General features: G+C 40.6%; 1 protein-coding gene across 7 annotated transcripts in view; it reads right to left on the minus strand.

Annotated features, from left to right (window-relative positions):
* The window catches only part of LOC133385434 (WD repeat-containing protein 49-like), a 66,478-nt gene that overhangs the window by 28,207 nt on the left and 17,728 nt on the right, over nucleotides 1-20,543 (minus strand). For all 7 annotated transcript variants that reach the window (XM_061628454.1, XM_061628452.1, XM_061628456.1 and 4 more), the window contains 12 exons: nucleotides 19,432-19,478; nucleotides 15,611-15,728; nucleotides 14,695-14,764; nucleotides 12,906-13,149; nucleotides 9,873-9,975; nucleotides 9,634-9,785; nucleotides 7,945-8,047; nucleotides 4,576-4,682; nucleotides 4,397-4,476; nucleotides 4,243-4,297; nucleotides 3,156-3,201; nucleotides 862-921 (listed from right to left, as the gene is read on the minus strand). In XM_061628454.1, coding sequence (XP_061484438.1) covers nucleotides 862-921; nucleotides 3,156-3,201; nucleotides 4,243-4,297; nucleotides 4,397-4,476; nucleotides 4,576-4,682; nucleotides 7,945-8,047; nucleotides 9,634-9,785; nucleotides 9,873-9,975; nucleotides 12,906-13,149; nucleotides 14,695-14,764; nucleotides 15,611-15,728; nucleotides 19,432-19,478 — 1,185 coding nt within the window. The remainder of the gene's footprint in view (nucleotides 1-861; nucleotides 922-3,155; nucleotides 3,202-4,242; nucleotides 4,298-4,396; nucleotides 4,477-4,575; nucleotides 4,683-7,944; nucleotides 8,048-9,633; nucleotides 9,786-9,872; nucleotides 9,976-12,905; nucleotides 13,150-14,694; nucleotides 14,765-15,610; nucleotides 15,729-19,431; nucleotides 19,479-20,543) is intronic.

Here is a 20,543-nt window from a genome sequence, read left to right on the forward strand (position 1 = left end):
ATTTACATACCACTTAATACTTCAAAAATCTCTAACCAATGTTCAATCTATGTTAGTGACAATAATGTACAAACATGAATTATATTAGGGAAAATTGCTTGTATGGATATTTATATTGGGTAAAATTGCACATAAAATTAAATAATAAAAATATTAACTGAAATGAAATGCACACAAAATACATACGAATTTTCAGGCATACATTAAAAATTGCAAACTGATATGGAAATGGGGAGAACTGAACTTAAAGACTGGGGAAAAAATGAGAAACAGAGAGAAAACAAAACTGTCATATTCATCCATTGTACAGTTTTATAATCCAGTATGACTAACTCCATGCATGCTGTTCAAAGACATCCCTGGGCTCCAACATACAATTGCCTCGATTCCAATAACTATGTGACTATTTCCATGCATCCAAGTGAAGCCTGGATCTTTGTATCTCAAACAACAGCCTGTACCCCAGGCTGCAGACATTACTATTCAAAGGGATAAAAGTCAAAAGTGCCACTGAGCATGCTCAAGGCCTTAAGTGCACCTAAAGCTGTTCTTTGGAGGCCAGCCAGTGCTTGAAAACTCTAGCATACATCTTGGGAGAAAGGCCATTTTCCAAAATAACTGGATTACTTTCACATTAACAAACTACATTTATAACGCGGTCATAAGAACACTTAACTGGAGGAGAGAGAAAGCCCAGTTGAGCTAAATGGGACTTACTTCTACATATGCATGCTTAGGAGTGCATTTCACATGTATGAAATCCTATATATCAAACACCATACCTTGTGCAAAACATCAATAAATATTTTTCAAAATACTAAAAGCTATTTATATTTGAAATAGGAGGCCAAGAAGTCTTACTATATCATCTTGCCAGTGAGTTTGAGGTTTCTGAAAGTGATGAAAGTTTTCTGTGGAATCCTGCAACAAACAAACATCCAGACAAAGGGATACAAATGTGTGCATATCAGTTTTATACCAATTATGGCAAAGATTCTGGTTCTGCCTGCTTTCTCCCTTTTCCCTCTGACATCAATGTTGCTGGCCACATGTGCAAAAAGTGAGTTTGGCTTTCATTTTACTATTCCCTTGGCAGGATTCAAACTCTGCACTGCTTGCTTCCCATCCCAGTGCTCCATCCAGTGGGTTACTAGAATTTCTCCCTGTAAGAGTGTCGTTCTGGCTTCCTTTCTTTCTTGTCCTCAGTTTAGGCACTGGGAAACCTATGGTTCTTTGGAGGTTGTTGGATTCCTCAGCTCCTATCAGTCCCAGCCAGCATGGCCAATGTTCAAGGATGATGGGAACTGTAGTCCAGCAACATCCAGGTAGCCACAGGTTTCCCATCCCTGCCCTAGTTCCTTCCTTTCCTGGCAAAAGGATCCTTCTCCTTAGATGGATATTGCTCCCTTGCTGGAACCTGAATCACTGTTTTATTGACACAAATATGATTGTTGTACATATTTCCTCCCAAGCACACTGCCTGGGTGCACACTGCCTGTACATCCTCCCCTGTGTGTCATTCAGAACAATAGTTGCTAGCAGCCTGTGTGTGAGTGGTATAAGGGGATTTGAACCCCTCTGTGAAGGTGACCCTGGAGCCTCTTGGAGGGCAGATCCACACCATGCATTTAAAGCACATCCAATGCACATTTAAAACACATGACTTCCCCAAAAGAATTCCTGGAACCGTGGCTTCCCCTTCACAGAGCTACAAATTCCCAACACACTTAACAAACTATAGCTTCCATGGTTCTTTGGGGGAAGTCATGTGCTTTAAATGTCCACTTGATGTGCTTTACATACATTGTGTGGACCTGCCCTCAGTTTCTGGGCTCTAATTGCTTATGCCACAATTGTTGCTACTGTGCAGGACACTGTGGTATCTATGCATCTCATGGGTTGTGCTTTGTCTATGTGGTAGGATAGGGTGAAGTTGTGTGGGTGCTTCCCTATCTCTGTGTAAGGACTGGTCTCACCTATACATGGCCAGCAGGGGAGCATCACTGGCATGCTGCTGTGTGACTGGTGTGTGCCATTGGTGTTGCCCCAGAAGCTGAAGAGAAGCTGGCAGAGTGACTATTGTTATGGGATTTGGGAGGTGAGATGGATGATTTCTATGAATCCCCTTGCCAGCCCGATTTGGGATTTGCAAAGGAAGAAACCTGCTCCACTAGTCAAACTAGATTTCTTTGCATAAACTGATAGTTTAGCCAAGTTAGCCTGTGAGTTAATGGCTTATTGAGTTGTCAATCTGCATATACAAAGGGATGTGGCCAGGAGAGATCCTGTGGCTATCAGAACTCTTTTCAGGAGAGGGACCTTTCTTCATCCTGGAGCCAAGGAGAGACTTGTGTTTTTAATCTAGCCTGAAGATGCTGGAAACTGGAGAGACACTCAGAGAGGCCTGCTTTCTGCACCATGGCTTTGGGATGCCACCCTACAAGCCTGATGGAAAAGCAAGATCTATTGGACTGTAACTGCTATGATCCCCTCCATCTTAAGCTCAGGTTGCAAATATGTGTAAATAAAAACTATATATCCCATAAGACACCATAATCTCATCTGACCTTCTTTCCAAGGAAACCAAACCTAAGGGCAGGAACACCTGGAAGTCTGGCACCGCTCAGAGATTGGGGTGGCGTGCCACACTATGTTCTTAGTGCTGTTGTTTTCTTCTTAATTTTGCTGTTGGGAGCTTGGTTGACCGTGACTATTAAATGTTAATGCTATATTTATTACCAACTTACTGGACCATAGGACTGTTCCCTTAACTATGTGTTGGATTGTGACCAATGGGCAGAGAGTTGGGCATACTTAAAGCTGACTCTGGCTGCATTCACACCATACATTTAAAGCACACGTGAAGCACATTCTCCCCCCCCCCAAAAAAAAGTTAATGGTGCTGTTAGAGATAAACTGGCTCTGTTGAGGCAAATTGTAGTTCTGTTAGGGGTAAACTACAGTTCTCAGAATTCTGGGGGGGGGGCAGGGAGAGATGTGCTTCAAATGTATGATATATATACAACCTCTGCACTCTCAAAGGGCAGGGCCAATCCCATCACAAGGCGGGGAGGTCCTTTGGCACAATAGTAAACTTCAATAATTAATTGTGATACCGTATCAAAATGTTTTTTGCATACAATTGTGCTACTTACATAAAACATGTTTATCTTTCTGTCCCATCCAACACCTATGATATACCTAGGAAAGCAGTTAATAAATTAATGTTAACCTAAGATTAGATCATGTTCTGGAAGATTCACAACACAATACGGTTCTGTTTAATGGCATAAGAACAGAAGAAACTGTCTTACAGTGAGTCAGACCATTGGTCCATCCAGCTCAGTATCGTCTATAGTAACTGGCAGCAGGATTTCAGAGAAGGGTCTCTCCTAGCCCGATCTGGAGATGCTGGAGGTTGAACCTAGGACCTTTTCCATGTATTATATTTCCTTATTATATTGTATAAATTATATCTACTGGTGATATTTCCTATGAAAGTGTGGTTCATAAATATTTAAATAAACATAAGGTTTTTTTTCAAGCTATAAGAAATTCCACACACAACTATTACAACACTGTTTTTGATTTTGTGTTTAACATGCATGCAATGTGTGAGTGTACATTAGGGCTGACAGCTTTGGAGCTGGCCCCTCAAGGTATCCCTTTTACAGCTGTTTGATCTGCAGGAATTAGCAGGTGATTATGTTTGGCTCCATGCCATGAAAAGTTTTGTCAACTGATTTCTTCATATTACAGGTCCACTAAAGGCACAGAAGATGTTTATATTTTTCCCCCTGGCAAGTTAGCAGTATTATTGTCTTTGCAATCAATGGGAAGCCCCATAGCTCAGCTGTACAGCATATGCTTTGCATGCAGAAAGTTCCAGATTCAATCCCTAGCATCTCTGTCTAAAAACTAAGAAGCATTTGAGGTAGCAAGAGGGTGGGAAAAGCCCCCACTGAAGCCCAGAAGAGCTATTACCAATGCAAAAATAGGAGGAATGCATCACTCGGTGCAAGGCAGTATAAGGCAAGGAGGCTCTTACTGCAAGGCAGCACTGACATTTTATGGAGCCTGAGCATTCATAAAGGGGTGATGTATGTAACAAAGGTATATGTCTGATTCTCAGACTGCCACCTGAAGAAAAGAAAGGCACTTGAAAATACATAAATTAACCTATCACTTCCCTAAGATGTCAGCTCTTACTGGCAACATCTGGTTATGGTGTGGATTGCTTACTTATTTCTGTTGACCTCCACATAGGTGCAGTCACATACTTCATCACATTTGTCTTCTGCAGGGAAGAAAAATGCAGCAGCTTTGCAACATCCAAGTAGTATGAGTTTTCCAGCAAAATAAATTTTTTCGCTATTTGTGTCAGCATGTGGCTTACCCCTTTTCAAAGTGTGCAAACAGTGTCCATTATTGTAATTCCATATTTTCAAACAGCCATCTCGTCCTCCTGTAACTAGTCTAGAATGTGAAAATAAATGAATTATTTATTCTTCCTGCATAAATGAGGGTGGGGGTGCAGGGAACATACTTAAAATGTATACAGAATTAGGAACATACCTTCTTCCACTAGGATCAAAGGTGAGACAAGTTATAGCAGAACCACCATGAGCATTGCCAAATTCAAACAAGGGCTTTCCACTATCAAAATCCCATACCTTGACCACCTTAAAAATATATAGAAAAACATCTGAATAAATACTATGGCTAGGATTTAAAGGCCCATTTCTGAAAGAGATGTAGTGGTTAGTCCGCAGCTGTATACAAATGACATTTTATTCTAAAATCAGTGGAGACTGAGTACTTTTTTTTTCTACATAGTCTACTCCAGAGCTTGGAAGTAATTAGTTACAAGTAAAGAATTACTTGTAATTCATTACTTTTTTGAGAGAGTGGCTAATTCCTTTACATTTTGATTGTGATAGAACTAGGAGTAATTTTATTACTTTTGTGGAGTAATTGCAGTGTTTCCAGCATTACTTTGGGGCATTACTTGGGGGGGAGGGAAGCAGGGGAAGTCTTCTGCTCCTCTGATTGTGGATGAAAACCATGTGCTTCAAATTGGGCTTCTGTGCAGCATCGCTCTTCCCTCGTGTTCTGTGGGTGGGTAGGAGGTGACAAGGGAGGAGGTGGAGAGTGAGATGGGGTGGAGTGGAGAAAACAATTGTTTTAAAAAATGGATGGTGGTGGTGAAGAATGGAGTGGAGGGAAAAAGGAGCCAGAGACCAAGAACATGGATAAAGGAGGAGAAGGAGGCAGCAGCAGAATGGAGATAAAGAACTGTGGAGGTGAAAGATGACGTGTGTGTGTGTGTGTGTGTGTCTGTGTGTGTATATATATATATATATATATATATACTGTTTGCACTTGGCACACAAAGTGGCCTCCACCACCCTCTCTGGCTACTGTGCTGCATTTGCAGTGCTTTAACTTTTTTGCATCTCAGGGGAAAATGTTTGCTTGGGCGAATGTCCCTTAGTTGGTGGCAGGGCAGGGACTGGGAGGTGGTTAAGTGAGAGAGATTATGCTTGCTGGCTGAGTGGGGGGGGTTGCACTTGGTCTGACATGCAAAGATCTGAGTAGTGGCCTCTGCCTCCCTCCCCGCCTCCCTTATCAGTGGAGAGACCACCATTGCTATCTTATGGATAAAAAGAATTATTCTACTACCTCTATATCTGTGTGTTTATTTTTAATGTTGTTTTAGGCTACTTAGATGTGCAGCAGCCAAGGCCAGCACCTTGTAGGCATTTTTTTAAAAAAGTAACTGAAATATAATTGTAGTGATTACTTTTGAGAAAAAGCAAAGTAATCAGTTACTTTCAGAGCAATTGTGTGATGGTAATTACTACTTTTTGGGCCATGTAATTGTAACTGTAATTTATTACTTTTTAAAAGTAATCTTCCAAGCTCTGGTTCACTCACAGTCTATATCTGTTAGACATATTTTGCCCATTACAGATTGATTCTGCATTACCCTGCAGTGTCATTCGAAAACAGATGAAAATAAATGTAGGTGACCCTGGCAATGGGGTGTGCACATTTGCATCTGCCTAATGATGTTGTGGGTAGGCATATACAAAGTTGCAATCACTGTCCTTCTTCATTCACGTGCAGGAAGGAAAAGGAGTGGAGAACCTCATCAAAAGGAGGGTTTTCAAACATGTATCAAGTAGCCACACCCACCCAGAGCTTGGAATAGTTACTTTTTTGAACTACAACTCCCATCAGCCCCAGTCAGCATGGCCACTGGACTGGGCTGATGGGAGTTGCAGTTCAAAAAAGTAACTTTTCCAAGCTCTGTACCCACCCTTGTGGGCAGCAGGATGTAGAATCAATCTAGACCAGCCTTTCCCAACCAGTGTGCCTCCAGATGTTGTTGGACCACAACTCCCATCTTTCCTGACCATTGGCAATGCTGGCTGAGGCTGATGGGAGTTGTGGTCCAACAACATCTGGAGGCACACTGGTTGAAAAAGGCTGATTTAGACTGAAAACAGCAAGCCGAGGATCAGAACAAACCATTCTGGATTGAGAAAAACTACATTTATCCACTACAAGCAGGTCACTGTGTACACAGACCACTTCTATGCATACACAGGCAAGCAGAGGTAACTCAGCCATATGTGAGGAAATGGAAGAGTCATTCATAGGCATATGTACTTAACCGTGAGGAAGAGCCTGCACATGAGAAACAAGAGCTCTGGATGAGAACTTATTTTTCCTGAGCATGTTCTCCCTCAGTCTGCTTGTGCAGGGAGAAAAGAAATACAGGCATACCCCGCTTAAAGTAGCTTCACTTAAAGTAGCCTCGCTATAAAGTACATGCTCCATACTCCACCATACCCCGCTTAAAGTACGCGCGCTTCGCAATAACGGACACTTTATTGGCATGACGCCGCTGCCATCTAGTGGTGATTGTGTGCAGTACAAGTGAAGATAATTGCTTCACTTTAAGTACATTTTCACTTAAAGTACTCTCCGGTCCCATTGCGTATGTTAAAGCGGGGTATGCCTGTACATGCCTTCCAATAATATTTATTTATTTATTTATTTGATTGAACTTTTATACCGCCCATAGCAGTGCTCTCTGGCCAGTGTACATAAAAAATAAACACAAACAATTTTAAAAAGCAGCTAGAAAACCAGCTACTACAAGCTGATCTTGAAATTCTAGCCCATTATGTATTATTATATGTATATCAGAAGCTGCAAAGCAGGGCCAGTGAGGGGAGTAGCCTGGCGAGAATCCCGAGGGCTAGATAGAATGCCTGGCAGGTTGCATTCAGCCCCTGGGTGTGAGATTCCCTATCCCTGACTTATGCAAACATGGCCACGAGCTATCAGTGGGACTTGCAGAGTGCTTAACTTTGCCTTCATCCTGCCCTCTTTCTATTATTATCTCTTAAGGATATGATGCTGTGAAAAAAAGGACTGGTCATTTCCATTGACTTTAATGACAGAGGTCAAGTTAGATGCTTTCATTGAAAACAAGGAGACTGAGAAGTACTTAACTTTGGATGGATCATGACTTAAGTTATTAAAAGTGCACTCCTATAAACAGTCTATTCAGAAGCCCCATTGAGTTAAATAGGGCTTATTCTCAGGTAAGTGGGTATAGGACTGCCCTCTAATAAAGGTACTCTTCATTGACAGCATATCTTTGCTTCTGTTCACATCAGAACCATAACTTGGGACCTTTTCATAAGAGGACAGAGCATCTGCTTTGCATGCAGAAGCTCCCAAGCTGAGAGAAAACCTTGTCAGAAATCATTGAGAGCTGCTGCCAATCAGTGTAGGCAATACTGAGCTGGTATTCTCAGTTTAAGGCAGTGTCCCACGTTCCTACAATTAAAATGTACTGATTAAACAGTATCAGTCAAAGTTAGGAAATACATGGAGATAACTATTTTACAGTACTGTTCCACTTACAGAACCCTCAGAGCAGCTCACAACATGCCTGAACACTCTGTTGAATTTGCAGCACAAAACTGGTTTCTTGTGGGAAGTTACTATTAAAGGATCCGGAGGCAATCTTCCTTATGGAGAATAAAAACAAAAGAAGCAATGATCAAAGTATCAATATAGCATAAGTATGCATATGCCAGTTGTGGCTTATCCAGATGGCGGCCTCCCCCATACTGATTTACTACTGGAAATGTGGGGTTCTTTTTTAAGATGTTACATCTTGACAAATTCAATCTTCGGGCCCCTCCAGAAGTCCTTTTTATTGCACATTTGTGATGATTTCTACTTGTGATGCTATCGGGACTGCCACACATGATCCTAATTTCAATGCCGCTTGCGTCTGCAAAAATATTAGGATGGTCACACTGCTTCACTTCTAATCAGTGCACATCCTGTAACTTCCTGCTAAAATCCCATAAATTTTTATACCACAAATGTTCTAGTTCATTTTTGTCCCACTTTTTCCAGATAGTAATAATGCAGTCACATTGGGGAAGCATCACAGAACAGACTAAAGCAGAATAAATCCACCACTAATGCACTGTTGTTGTGTTGAGAACATGTTGCAGAATACACCTGCAATAAAACACCTGTCTGGAAGGGCCCTGAGACACTTTTGCCCTGCTGTGGAAGGGATGTGTGTGTACAGCTGACATAGATGTGTATTAGGATACTGACTCAGCCCCCATTGAAGTTCCGGGGTGTGTCTGCTGGGCTACATATCCTCATCTGGAGCCAGCAGGACTATTACTAGATACTTAAAGGGCTTGAGGCACAGGTCCATTACACAAATTTGCATACATTTAAAGAATGCCTCTGTGCAAATTAGAGTGGTGGGTGGCTGGGGTCTCACCTGCACTCCACTTTGCAGCATGCCAAGCTGTGGCATGCCAAGCTTTGCAGCATGCCAAAGGGTAGAGATCTGCCTCTCTCCACAAAAGACTCAGAGCTTCTGTGGGGCCACTGGGACATCCTCTAACAATGCCCCTGAATCTCTTCAAGCTTAATTTCAGAATCCAGATTTTAAAATGTTTGAATTTAAATGTCAAACTTAACTTTGCAACAGTCTTTCAGTTTCATGAGTATTTGGTTTTATCCCTCTAAATTAACACTTGTCGGCAGATGTTTCTACCATTTCATTCTTTCTTGCACTCAAGAGTCAAAACATTCATTACAACCTTTTCATAAAGCGTTCCTTGTGCAATTTCTAGTGTTTGGGAATTTCCATAAATACAGATCTTAAATGTCTAAGGGCCAAACTACATGTGCTGCTTATCATATGATTAAACAAGCTTGCTCAACCTGGCTGCTTTTATTTTGGAGAAAAAATAGCCAAAGCTCCTTCCTCACAATTCAGAACATGCTGTCAAGCCAGATTGTGCCCCACACCAGTTTCCTGCTGCAAATAACTCCCTTCCTGGCTACATCCCCCTCCCCAACATGCTTGTTTACTGCAAACAACTCCTTCAAGGGCAAAGAGAAGCCAAGTAGGCTTTTTTGCAGAAAACTGGCAAGAGACCTCAATCCAGACCAAAAGCACTTTCCAGATCAGGGACTCATGGCAGCTTTTCTCCAAAATAAAAGTGGCCACATAAAGAATGCTCCTTTAAACACATAGTCTGGCCATGAGTTCTGGGTAGTTTAGTTTTATACCGTAATCTTAGATGAAGAACAGCCAGGATATCTGTGGCAACACAGAGTAATCTAGTGCCTGGTATATAGTGGCAAGCATTAATCTCTCCTTTAATCCCAGTGTTTTTTGAACAGGCTGTGAATAAGCAAGTCTGGTCTTCAACATCCCAAATCTGCAAGGAAATAATTGTGACATACTTAACAGAAAGCACTGAGGATGTGGTAAGTGTAACTCAGCACATACAAAAACACAAACAGACCTTAATTGTGTTGTCTGTTGACATGGAAAATATTTTATCCTCTTCTGATATGTGGACATAGAAAACAGGGGCCATGTGGCTTCTGAGCATGCCTGTTGGCCTTCTGGAATTGGATCAGAACATTAAAGACTGAGCAGCTTCAAACATATAATGAAATGAAATACAGAAATGAATTAATACTGACACTACTGTAATTAAAACACACACACACAGATAAGGGACGATTGTAGTAGTGGGTGAGAAGGATGGATGAGTAAGTACAATGTGATCACATCCACGCCATACATTTCATAGTATCATAGAAAAGTAGAGTTGGAAGGGGCCTATAAGGCCATCGAGTCCAGCCCCCTGCTAAATGCAGGAATCCAACTTAAAGCATACCCAACAGGTGTTAAGCATACCGTACAGATATGCTTTCAGTTGGATCTAAATCACTCTTATACCACTTTAACAGTAATAGCTTCATAGAAAAACCTGGGAACTGTATGTCCTGTGATTCTTCTGTTCTTGTCTCCACCTACCTCAAATTTTCCCATTATGTTAAGACACCAGTTAGATTCATATATCATAATTGTTACAAACCCTGGGACATGCAGGCCTAGATGTCAACACAAGCACTACTATCTTAGGCCACATTCACACCATATATTTATTCCAGTATTATTGAACTTTAAACAGTCATGGCTTCCCGAAAAGAATCCTGGAAAGTGTGCTGAGAGTTGTTAGGAGAACCCTGTTCCCCTCACAGACCTGCAATTCCCAGAGTTCTCTGGGAAGAGGGACTGACTGTTAAATCACTGTGGCTATTGTAGCTCTGAGAGGAAAATAGGAGTCTCTTAACAACTTGTTAAGGTAAAAATAAAAGTTTAATTGGCAAAATCTACCCCATAATTATGAAACTTAGCAGCAAGAAAGAAGCATGGGTGAAAAGAAATAACTCTGACACAATACTGGTTAATATCAACTGGTTTAAAAGAAAATTTCTATAAAATTCAATATCAATGGTATTTGACCCTGTACAGGCTCTCAAAAATTTATCCTACAGGACAGAATCAATGTTGGAGATGTGATAATAATCAAGCAGACTGTTTACCTGTATTTTGGAGCTGTCCAGTGATTCAGACATATTGGATCAATAGAAGTATTATAATTTGATATAAGACTGGCTATTCTTATACCAAATGACCATAAAGCGCTATTGTTAAATCTTTTGGAAGGCATAATATTAGAACCTGCTTGGGAAATCATTTCAAATCTGTTGACTGTAACAAAAATAACTATTGCTAAGGCATGGAAAAACAAACAGCTCCATCAGTTTTGGATTGGTTCAGTAAATTTTGGGATACAATATTAATGTTAAAACTGACATATATTAGAAGAAGAAAAACAAATAGGCAAATAAATAAAATTGTATAGAATGGTGGTCTTTAGCATGTTTTGGAACAACAATATTCAAGACAATATATATCCTTATTATTTATATACAGTACTTTAAATGGAAAATGAAAATGAAAATAACATGGCCATATAAATTCTTATAGGGTTTTTAATTTTTTTAAATTCTTATTCCACTGACTTGAGTACTCTTAGTATTTATTAAGTTGTGAAAATTTGTTTGTTACATTGTAAAAAACTATGTTTTGTTTGGATAATTTGAACAATTAAAAAAATAGAATCATAGTGGAATAAATATAAGAATGTAACCTTAGTCAAAAGCATGGGTGACTAGAAAACAAGGAGATGAGCCCAAATCTTCATTTGAGACTCTAATACATATCATATATTGCACTATGGTACTCCTAATGCCCATTCATCAGCAGAGCTGTGGCTTGTGAAAGAAGAAGTATTCTATTTCCTTCAGGGTTTTAAGAGCAAGCATAGCACTTTGAAAGTAAAGAGAGCTATGTTGGTGTGATGTCCCTGTATTTTAATATCTGTAAATATGGTAAGTGCGGGTTTATTAAGTGATATATGGTAAGTGACTGAGTGAGAGGGGGGAGTACATGGGCTAGAATGCTGGAGAATGCTTTATGATGATTGGCTGAGCGTTTGAGTGGCTGAAGGTATAAATGAGAGGATGACAGTTGGTTCAGGGTTCTGTTTTGTGGGGGAGTTGTTGGCGGTTGGTTGTGCAGTGTGGATTGGAGTTGGTTGTGGGTTGGATTATATTTGGCTGGTATTTAGGCAGAATATATATGACTGGAAACATAAAGAGTGACACTATATGAAACCATACGCTTGTTGAACATTCCTAAAGTAATCTTGTTATTTCCTGGTGTTATCAAATAAATATTTTTATTGGTTTACCAAAAGCCTGATCCTTGGCTGGGGATACACAGACCAGAAGGGATGGCAGGGTAATTACCAAGGCTGGAGGGAAACAGTATCAAATAAATGGTGGCAGCAGTGAAGGGAGCTATTGTAACATTGTCAAGTATCCAGAGCAACCCAGGATTGTATGCTTTATAGACAAAGATACAAGGGGGTTGTGGACGGCAAGGGTACCCAGACACAAAGTAAAAATAAGCCATAGGGAGACTAGGCGAAGTCTCTAGCAGTATTGTTTACAGGGAGTGGCTGGTGGTGCTGCCTAGCAGTGGGATCTTGTGATATCTGTGCAAGGGTGAGCTAAAGAAAAATAAAAACTACGTTTCTCCCTGGTGGGAGCCACGGGTGGGAGCCTGACAGGTGGTGCCAGGGGAGGAACATTACAGTTGGCCCATAAGAAAAACTCCAAAATCAGTGGGAGAGAGCACACACTTTGTATACAGAAGGTCCCAGATTCCATCCCTGGCATGTCAAGTTAAAAATATCAATGGCAATGGGCAAGGTCTCTGCCTCAGACTGTGGAGAGCTGCTTTCACAGGCATGGGAAATCTTTGGCCCACCAGATGTTGCTGAACTATAACTCCCATCATCCCCAGCAAGGATAGCCATTGGCCAGGGATGATGGAAATTGTAGTTCAAAATTTCCCCACGCCTGCCATAACAGAACCTTTTAAGAACAGCTACAATAGCATAGTAAAATCTTACCCGGGCATATAAGGATTCCACATTCTTACAATTCGATCCATCCCACCTGTTACAATGAGGTTATTCTTTTTATTGAATGCAAATGATTTCACTCCTTTGTGGATGCGAAAAACAATCTGATCCCCCTCAGCTCTATGGGAGGGAGCTCCTAGGTTTGCCTGTGCTTTCTTTGTCTTTGAATCTTTCCTGTGTGCTTTCATTTCTTTCATCTGTTGCTCAACATTGGTAGCTCCTACAACACAACCTGTATAAGCACAGAAGTTTGTTAATGAACTGTCAGTTGACTTCAAAACAATTAATAATACAGAATAAACACAAATACATTCTACAATTGGAAATTGCTGACAATTTTATTTATTGAAACATTTCTATACCACTTATTCGTTTGCATTTCTAAGTGGTGTACATAAAAACAAAATGGAAATGGACTGCCCAAGTTGATCCCGATTTATGGTGATCCTATGAATAGCGTTTTCATGGTAAGCGGTATTCAGAGGGGGTTTTATCATTGTCTCCCTCCGAGGCTGAGAGGCAGTGACTGGCCCAAGGTCACCCAGTGAGCTTCATGGCTGTGTGGGGATTCAGACCCTGGTCTCCCAGGTCGTAGCCCAGCACCTTAACTACTACGCCACACTGGCCCTCTACATAAAAACAAGCTGTACATAAAAAATATAGAATAACAAAATAATCATAAAACCAAACATTACTTTAAAATGCCTGCAGTGCTGGAACAAGAAAGTTTTAGGCCACATTCACACACCATACATTTATTCCATTATTATTCCCCTTTCAACTTTCATGGCTCCCCCCAAAGAATCCTGGGAAGTGTAGTTTGTGAAGGGTGCTGAGAATTGTTTGGAGACCCCTATTCTACTCACAGAGCTACAGTTCCCAAAGTTCTCTGGGAACAGGGACTGACTGTTAAACCACTGACAATTGTAACTCTGTGAAGGGAATAGAGCTCTCCTAACAATTCCCACTACCCTTCACAAACTATCCTTCCCAAGATTCTTTGCAGGAACTCATGGAATAATAGTGGAATAACTGTATTATGTAAATGTAGCTTTAGTCAAACGCCTGAAGTTCAACAAGGAGAGTGCCTAACTAATCTGTCTAATTTTAATTTTAAAATTAAAGAAAGAAAAAGTGAGTGTGGGGGGGAAGAAAATGGAGAGATTCTTGCAATGCTTGGATTCTGCACAATTAGATCTGTGTTTACCTGCATAAAGTAAAACAAAAGAAAATGTAAATATATAGTCATCAGTGGTTACCATCAAACTTATAGGAGGGTCTCATGGATAAGGTGATTATGCTTCAGACATCAAGACAATGCACTCAGGAAGATTCTACACATTGCTCAGATAGGCAGGCAATTATGGGAAATGTGCTATGGGGTCTGGCTTAAGCACTGAAGATAAGAAAAAGTGCCTTCAAAATGGAGATCCTACTTACAGTAAGAAAGGATCCATGGCCTACTTTATGATGCTTAAGTTAGGGGTGAAGAAACTCAGGCCTTCCAGATGTTGTTGGACCCCAACTCCCATCAGCCCCAGCCAGCAGGGTCAATGGTCAGGAATGATGGGAGCTGTAGTCCAGTAACTTCTGGAGGGCCAGAAGTTTCTCACCCTGCTCTAAATTCTTCCTGACAGATGCTTAACTGCTCACCTGGGTAATACTTGCAATGTGGCTATAACACTGTAACGTAGGAAAGAAAACAAATTGTCTAAGCCAAGCAAACACAGACACAAAAAGAACAACCTGCTGGATTTAAGAGCAGAAATATAATTACCTATTACTAAAGCTGTAGACTCATGGCTTGAAGCAGAAATGACTGCTTTAATAGAATCATAGTAATTCAGCTAAAAAGACAGAAGATAGTATTTATTATCAAAATGCTACAAAGGATTAGTTGAATAATGCTATTACTGAGGTTATTTTATTCCCGGTTTTGGCCCCATGGATCAGGGCACAGGGATGTTGTCCAGATTTAACCCCATCAGAAGTAGCAGCAGTTTGTTTATTATAAAGCAATATATTTTCATAATATCATATACAAATATATACTACACCAAATAACAGCAAGTTAACTTTGAAAGAAAAATGGTGGAAAAGGAAAAAAAGGTACTTAGACATAGATACAACTTTTTTTAAAAAAAGATCTAGACAGCTACATCTTCCTCATCGCTGCATGAAAGCGTTCTGGAAATATGTGCCATCTGCTTTCATAGCTGAGTTTAGAGGACCAGAAAGACATTATAGGACATGGAGCAAAACACAGACTCCACTTTCATCACTGAACCATTCTTTTGGTCTAGGAGCAAATGTATAGTGTTAACTGCTTGGCATTTTTGTAAGAAGTGTTAAACATGATTATACTATAATCCCAGTAATTTGCATGCAAGTTTTGCACAGCAATGTTCACACAATGCTGCCTTCATCAAAATGCTGCCCTATATTATTTTCCAATTTAATCTGAATATTACTGTTTCTGTGGAAAACCTGATTTAAAAAACCCACGGAAATAAGAAATCTGGATTAAAAATGAGGCAAAACATATGGGACAGCATTTTTATGTTGTATGGACGCTGTGAAAAGCCTGCATACATAAGCAGCACCGAGTTCACAATAAACTGCCACATGGAACTGCCCATTTTCTCTTGTAATACATATTGATTCATAGGGCAATATTTTTGTCATTTTTTTACCTGAGTAACCCAGTCTCCATGAACTTTCCAACGGATGTAAGTGACATTAGGAGAAAGAGTTGCATTCTCAAGGCTAATATTAGGAAGGTTTTCCAATTTGGGCAGCTTCTTCCATGTTCTGAAACATGTATAAAGAAGACAATTATATTCTGGAAAAATAATTAAGGATGTCCATACTATTAATTTTTAAAATTTGGCTATTTATCACCATAGGAAAGACCTGATATCTTTGCTTTGTAGTTTGGAAAGTATTATGAGTTTATCAGAAGAAGCTCATAGAGTCAGGATCCCAGAGCGTTCCCTTGTTTCAGGGTTCACCTGGTAGGTCCCTAGCTCCCCAGGGAGATAGGGACCTTTCTCATCAGTGAGTTCCTTGGGTTAGCATCTTAACAAAATAATGAACAAAAATGTCTGACTTGCCACTAGGGATGGAAGAATCTGTCAGTTTTGGCTCTCTCGGATTTTTGTTTTTTTTTCAGTCTTAAATTCAGTTCTCCACTTTTGGGAGCAATTTGTGCTTTCTTTTTGAAAAGATCCTCATGAAAATTCTTCAGCATTTTAGTGTGAATTTCACCAAATTAACACATTTTTGCATGCAATTTATCCTAACATAATGCATTTTTGTATGTTATTTTAACTAACATATTCATTTGTATGCACATTTTCCCTTAATATATGCATTTCTGTAAATGTTGTTTGGTTGGAGAACTGCATTGCAAAACTCAGATATGTGCAAATTTCAAAGGGTGGCTGTGTTTTGGTTCTCATATTGTTTCAGAAAGTGCACATTTGATAGCTTTGGCTTGAAGTGCGAACAGTGTAGAATTTCTCACCCCTTCCTGCTCGCCACTGAGCTTCTTCCTCAGAGCCCTTGATAGTCCCAATTTAATCTATACTTTCCCCTCCTGAACTCCCTGTTACAGGCTGTGGTCAAAGTTTGAAGTCTTCTCTGCTCCTGTCTTGAGCGTCCCCCATACTATTCCCTTGCACAGCTTTGCTTCAGTTTTTATCTCTCTCATTCAGTCACATTAGCACGTAATGCTCTAAGCTAATGCCTGTCCTATCACTCTTGCCACCTTCTTTTTATGCTAGGGTGGTGAGTCACAGGATAACCCCTTATAACAGCCTTTGCTACAGCATTCCTCCTCCGGCCTGCTCATCTCTGTGCAGCTCAACAAGAGGTTCCTAAGAAAAACATATTTGCATTTCCCCACAATGTGTACAAATCTAATAGTGATTGAATCTAAATCCAGATTCAAGATAACTCAGCCCTGCTTGTACAGCAATTGATAAACATGAGGTGTTAAATTACATTTATTAGATAGGCATTATAAAAAACTATATGCTAGGCAGAGTTGCTAGACAGCACCAGTTAGCCTCCTTTTGGGGCCCCAGAGCTATCACCTTAGCTCCAAAGTTTCCATTTTGTGTGGAAAGGCTAGCTGGCAAGGGTTAACAAACTAGGACAGGATACCTTTTGTACGTCTTGTCAATACCCTGTAATGAAATGGGCAGAAAGCATCGCAGCCCTCTATATGATGGCCAGGGAGGTCTTGGATGCACTAAAGCAGGGGTGGGGAACCTGTTGCCCTCCATAGTCAGGGAGACACAGACTGTGAGACTGATAAATCAGTTGGCAAGGAACTATGGAGGAAGTGGGTGGAACCAGCTGTAGTTGATGATTGCCATCCAGCCAGAGCTTCAAAACCAGCACTGCTGAGGTGTGTCTTCCCCAGGGAGGTGCAGACTGTAAGAGTGCTACACTGGGTGATAAGGAGCAGGGAACGGGGGAAGAGAGATAAAGAACATATTTCCTCCCCATTCCCCGACAGCCCTACCAGTCCTGGGTGTCATCTTGTTGAAGCAGAACTGTGAAAGGAGTGAGTGGAACTAGCTGTAGCTGATGACTGCCCTCCAGACAGAGAGCTGAGGTGCAGCGGATGGCACTTCAGGAGTTGCAACAAGGGCAAAGGCTCACCCCCTTTAAATCAGGTTTATTAGTTTTTATGGAGGGCCTCTTACATGGGTTGAAATGTCTGAGGGTGCTCCTTGGTTACAAGGAGTATCAAGGGTGTGTGTGTACACAGAATCATAGAATAGTAGAGTTGGAAGGGGACAATAAGGCCATTGAGTCCAACCCCCTGCTTAATGCAGGAATCCAAATTACAGCATACCCAACACGTGGCTGTCTAGCTGCCTCTTGAATGCCTCCCATGTTGGAGAGCCCACCACCTCCCTAAGTAATTAGTTCCATTGTCGTACTGCTCTAACAGTTAGGAAGTTTTTCCTAATGTTCAGTCGAAATCTGGCTTCTGTAACTTGAGCCCATTATTCCATGTCCTGCACTGGGATGATCAAGAAGAGATCTTGACCCTCCTCTGTGTGGCAACCTTTCAAATACTTGAAGGGTGAAGAGTATCATATCTCCTCTCATTCTTCTCTTCTCCAAGGATAAACATGCCCAGTTCTTTCTGTCACTCCTCATAGGGCTTTGTTAACAGGCCCCTGGTCATCCTCATTGCCCTCCTCTGAACCTGTTCCAGTTTGTCATGCACCCTGCTCATCCTGGGGTGAGACTCTTGAATGAGAGCTGGATTGGTGTCCAGGACACTAGGACATCTGTGCAATTGATAGGTGGAAATTTGTTTTGATATTTTATTTGGTTCTGTCTGTAGATGGCTTGATTGTCTCCTGATGTTTTTGCAGGACATTTTAGTAGAATGGATGGAATGATTGTTGATTGTGTTTTAGTGACTGAATGGGAGATGTTGAAGTGATTGGATGGATACTGTGTTTGTGTGTATTGGTAGACGTGCATGAGGTAAGGGAGTAGAATGGGATTAGTGATATTGGATGAGTAGTGGGCATTGTATGATTTGTGTAGATGTGAAACAAAATTTGGATGTGATGTGTGTTTATTAGTGAGATGAGTGAGGGCGGGTGAAGAGGGAAGGGATCCCTGACTCTTAAGCTATTTTCAAAATGTGCTGTTTTTGCTTCGGGGGCCGGAGTTATTGTTTTATATTATTTCAGTTTGCATATTATTGTATATTACATCACAATTTGATATTTTTGTAAACCTCTTAGAGAATGTTTTAGTATTAGTAGTATATAAATATAAGAAAGCAGGAAAGAGAAAAAGAAAGAAAATTGGTTGTTGGACTACAACTCCCATCATCCCTGATCATTGACCTGAATTCCATTGAAATCAAATGATAATACAATAAAATACAATGTAACAAATAAAAGAAGCAATTAAAATACAACTAGAAATCAATATGAATATTTAATGCGATCGATGTACTGTCTCCCATTTTCAATCGCACATCCACAGACATTGTCATGGACCACCTGAATGAAGCTTGTGAACCACTGGTGATCCATGGACCAGTTTGGGAAGCCCTGGTTTAAGGCAGCCTGATTAACACTTTCATTGTGCAGTTGCTAGGTATGGTTTAGGTACATACCATACATTCAAAGCACATTATTCTGTCACAAGAATCCTGGGAGCCATAGTTTGCTTGGTGTGCTGGCAACTGTGGCTCTCTAACAGCTAGTTCCCAGGATTCTTTGGGAGAAATAATGTGCTTTAAATGGATGGCAGGTACACAATCTAGCTGAATCAGCAGTGGAAAATAGCAACCATTTTATAAAGACAGAGATAGTAGCTCCAAACCTCCTCTTCATTTATGGGTTTGTGGCTACCATTGCTTAGGAAAGCTACAACTGGAAATGCACTTCTTGCCAGATAGTAATTTGAAATAATTAACAAAAATTCAACTTTTATTCTCAATGAATACTTTCAGAATGTAAGTACTTGCCTTAGGACCTCTCCTACAGAGCATAAGAGCAAGATATTGACACATCCCTGAAATCACAAAAAATATGCACTTTAAAACACATTGAAAACAAAATTGCAGGAAAGTTGCACACAATTGTGTGTCTTTCAGCATTTTGAAGGCAAAATCTTGAGATGCATTTTGTAGTAGGGTTGTCTTGCTGCTGTACTGATTTCCTGCCTCTCATGCAGCCTCTGTGCATTTAAGGGTTGCAACAACTCTATTTGGCAAAAAAATAAGTATCATGGTCCTATACTCTTTCTCTTCTTCCTTTCCCCAAACTGATGACTGCACATTATACACACAACCTCTTAGTTCACAACACTGAGACCTTGGATATATCCAGATAACAGCTTATCATCAAGGACAGATGGCAAATTGTCTGGAGCTAAGAGTTACACTGCACAGTCCAAGACATACCACAGCATCTTTGGCAACATTAAAGATTCTGGGGCACAACTCTTGGATCACATTCACAATTCTGCACCAGTATCTTCTCTGGCACTGCACAGGCTAGGTGAACTCTTGGATAATGACTGCTTTGCTGGCACTCCAAAAACCTTTCCCACTTGGACTATGAAGCTCTATCAGCCCTGTGGTTTTTTAAAAAAGCATTTATATCTAATATTTAGAAAATCTCTAAGTGGTGTATGCTCCCAACTGGGAGGCACACAGTCACATAACAAGGAGTATTCCTGGGGGGAAAATGTGTCTTTTAATCCAGCAGTCTCTCATGTTCATCATATAAAGCCAACAATGTGGACTGCACAGACTGCTGTGCTGGATCATGTCAGCCCTAGGACTTGTGAGACACCACCATGGGCTGAAACAATGCATGCATCTGAACTGCAAGGACCAGAAACACTGAAGTAATGCAGCTGTCACAGCAGTGTGACATCATAATTCTGACAAACTTCAATGATGTGAACATCTATTTGTATGAAGAGTGGTTGTTATTTTTTACTTATTTAAACAAGAAGACCTTTCGGTTCACTTTTGAAAATATTGCTAGCCTAAAACTAAAAAAAAGCCTTCACTTTACAGGTCCTGTCCACTTAGCATCTATTTATTTATTCATATAGATTAGGCACTTT

Source organism: Rhineura floridana, chromosome 5 (genome assembly GCF_030035675.1).
Source record: "Rhineura floridana isolate rRhiFlo1 chromosome 5, rRhiFlo1.hap2, whole genome shotgun sequence".
In the NCBI taxonomy this organism is placed as follows: Eukaryota; Metazoa; Chordata; class Lepidosauria; order Squamata; family Rhineuridae; genus Rhineura; species Rhineura floridana.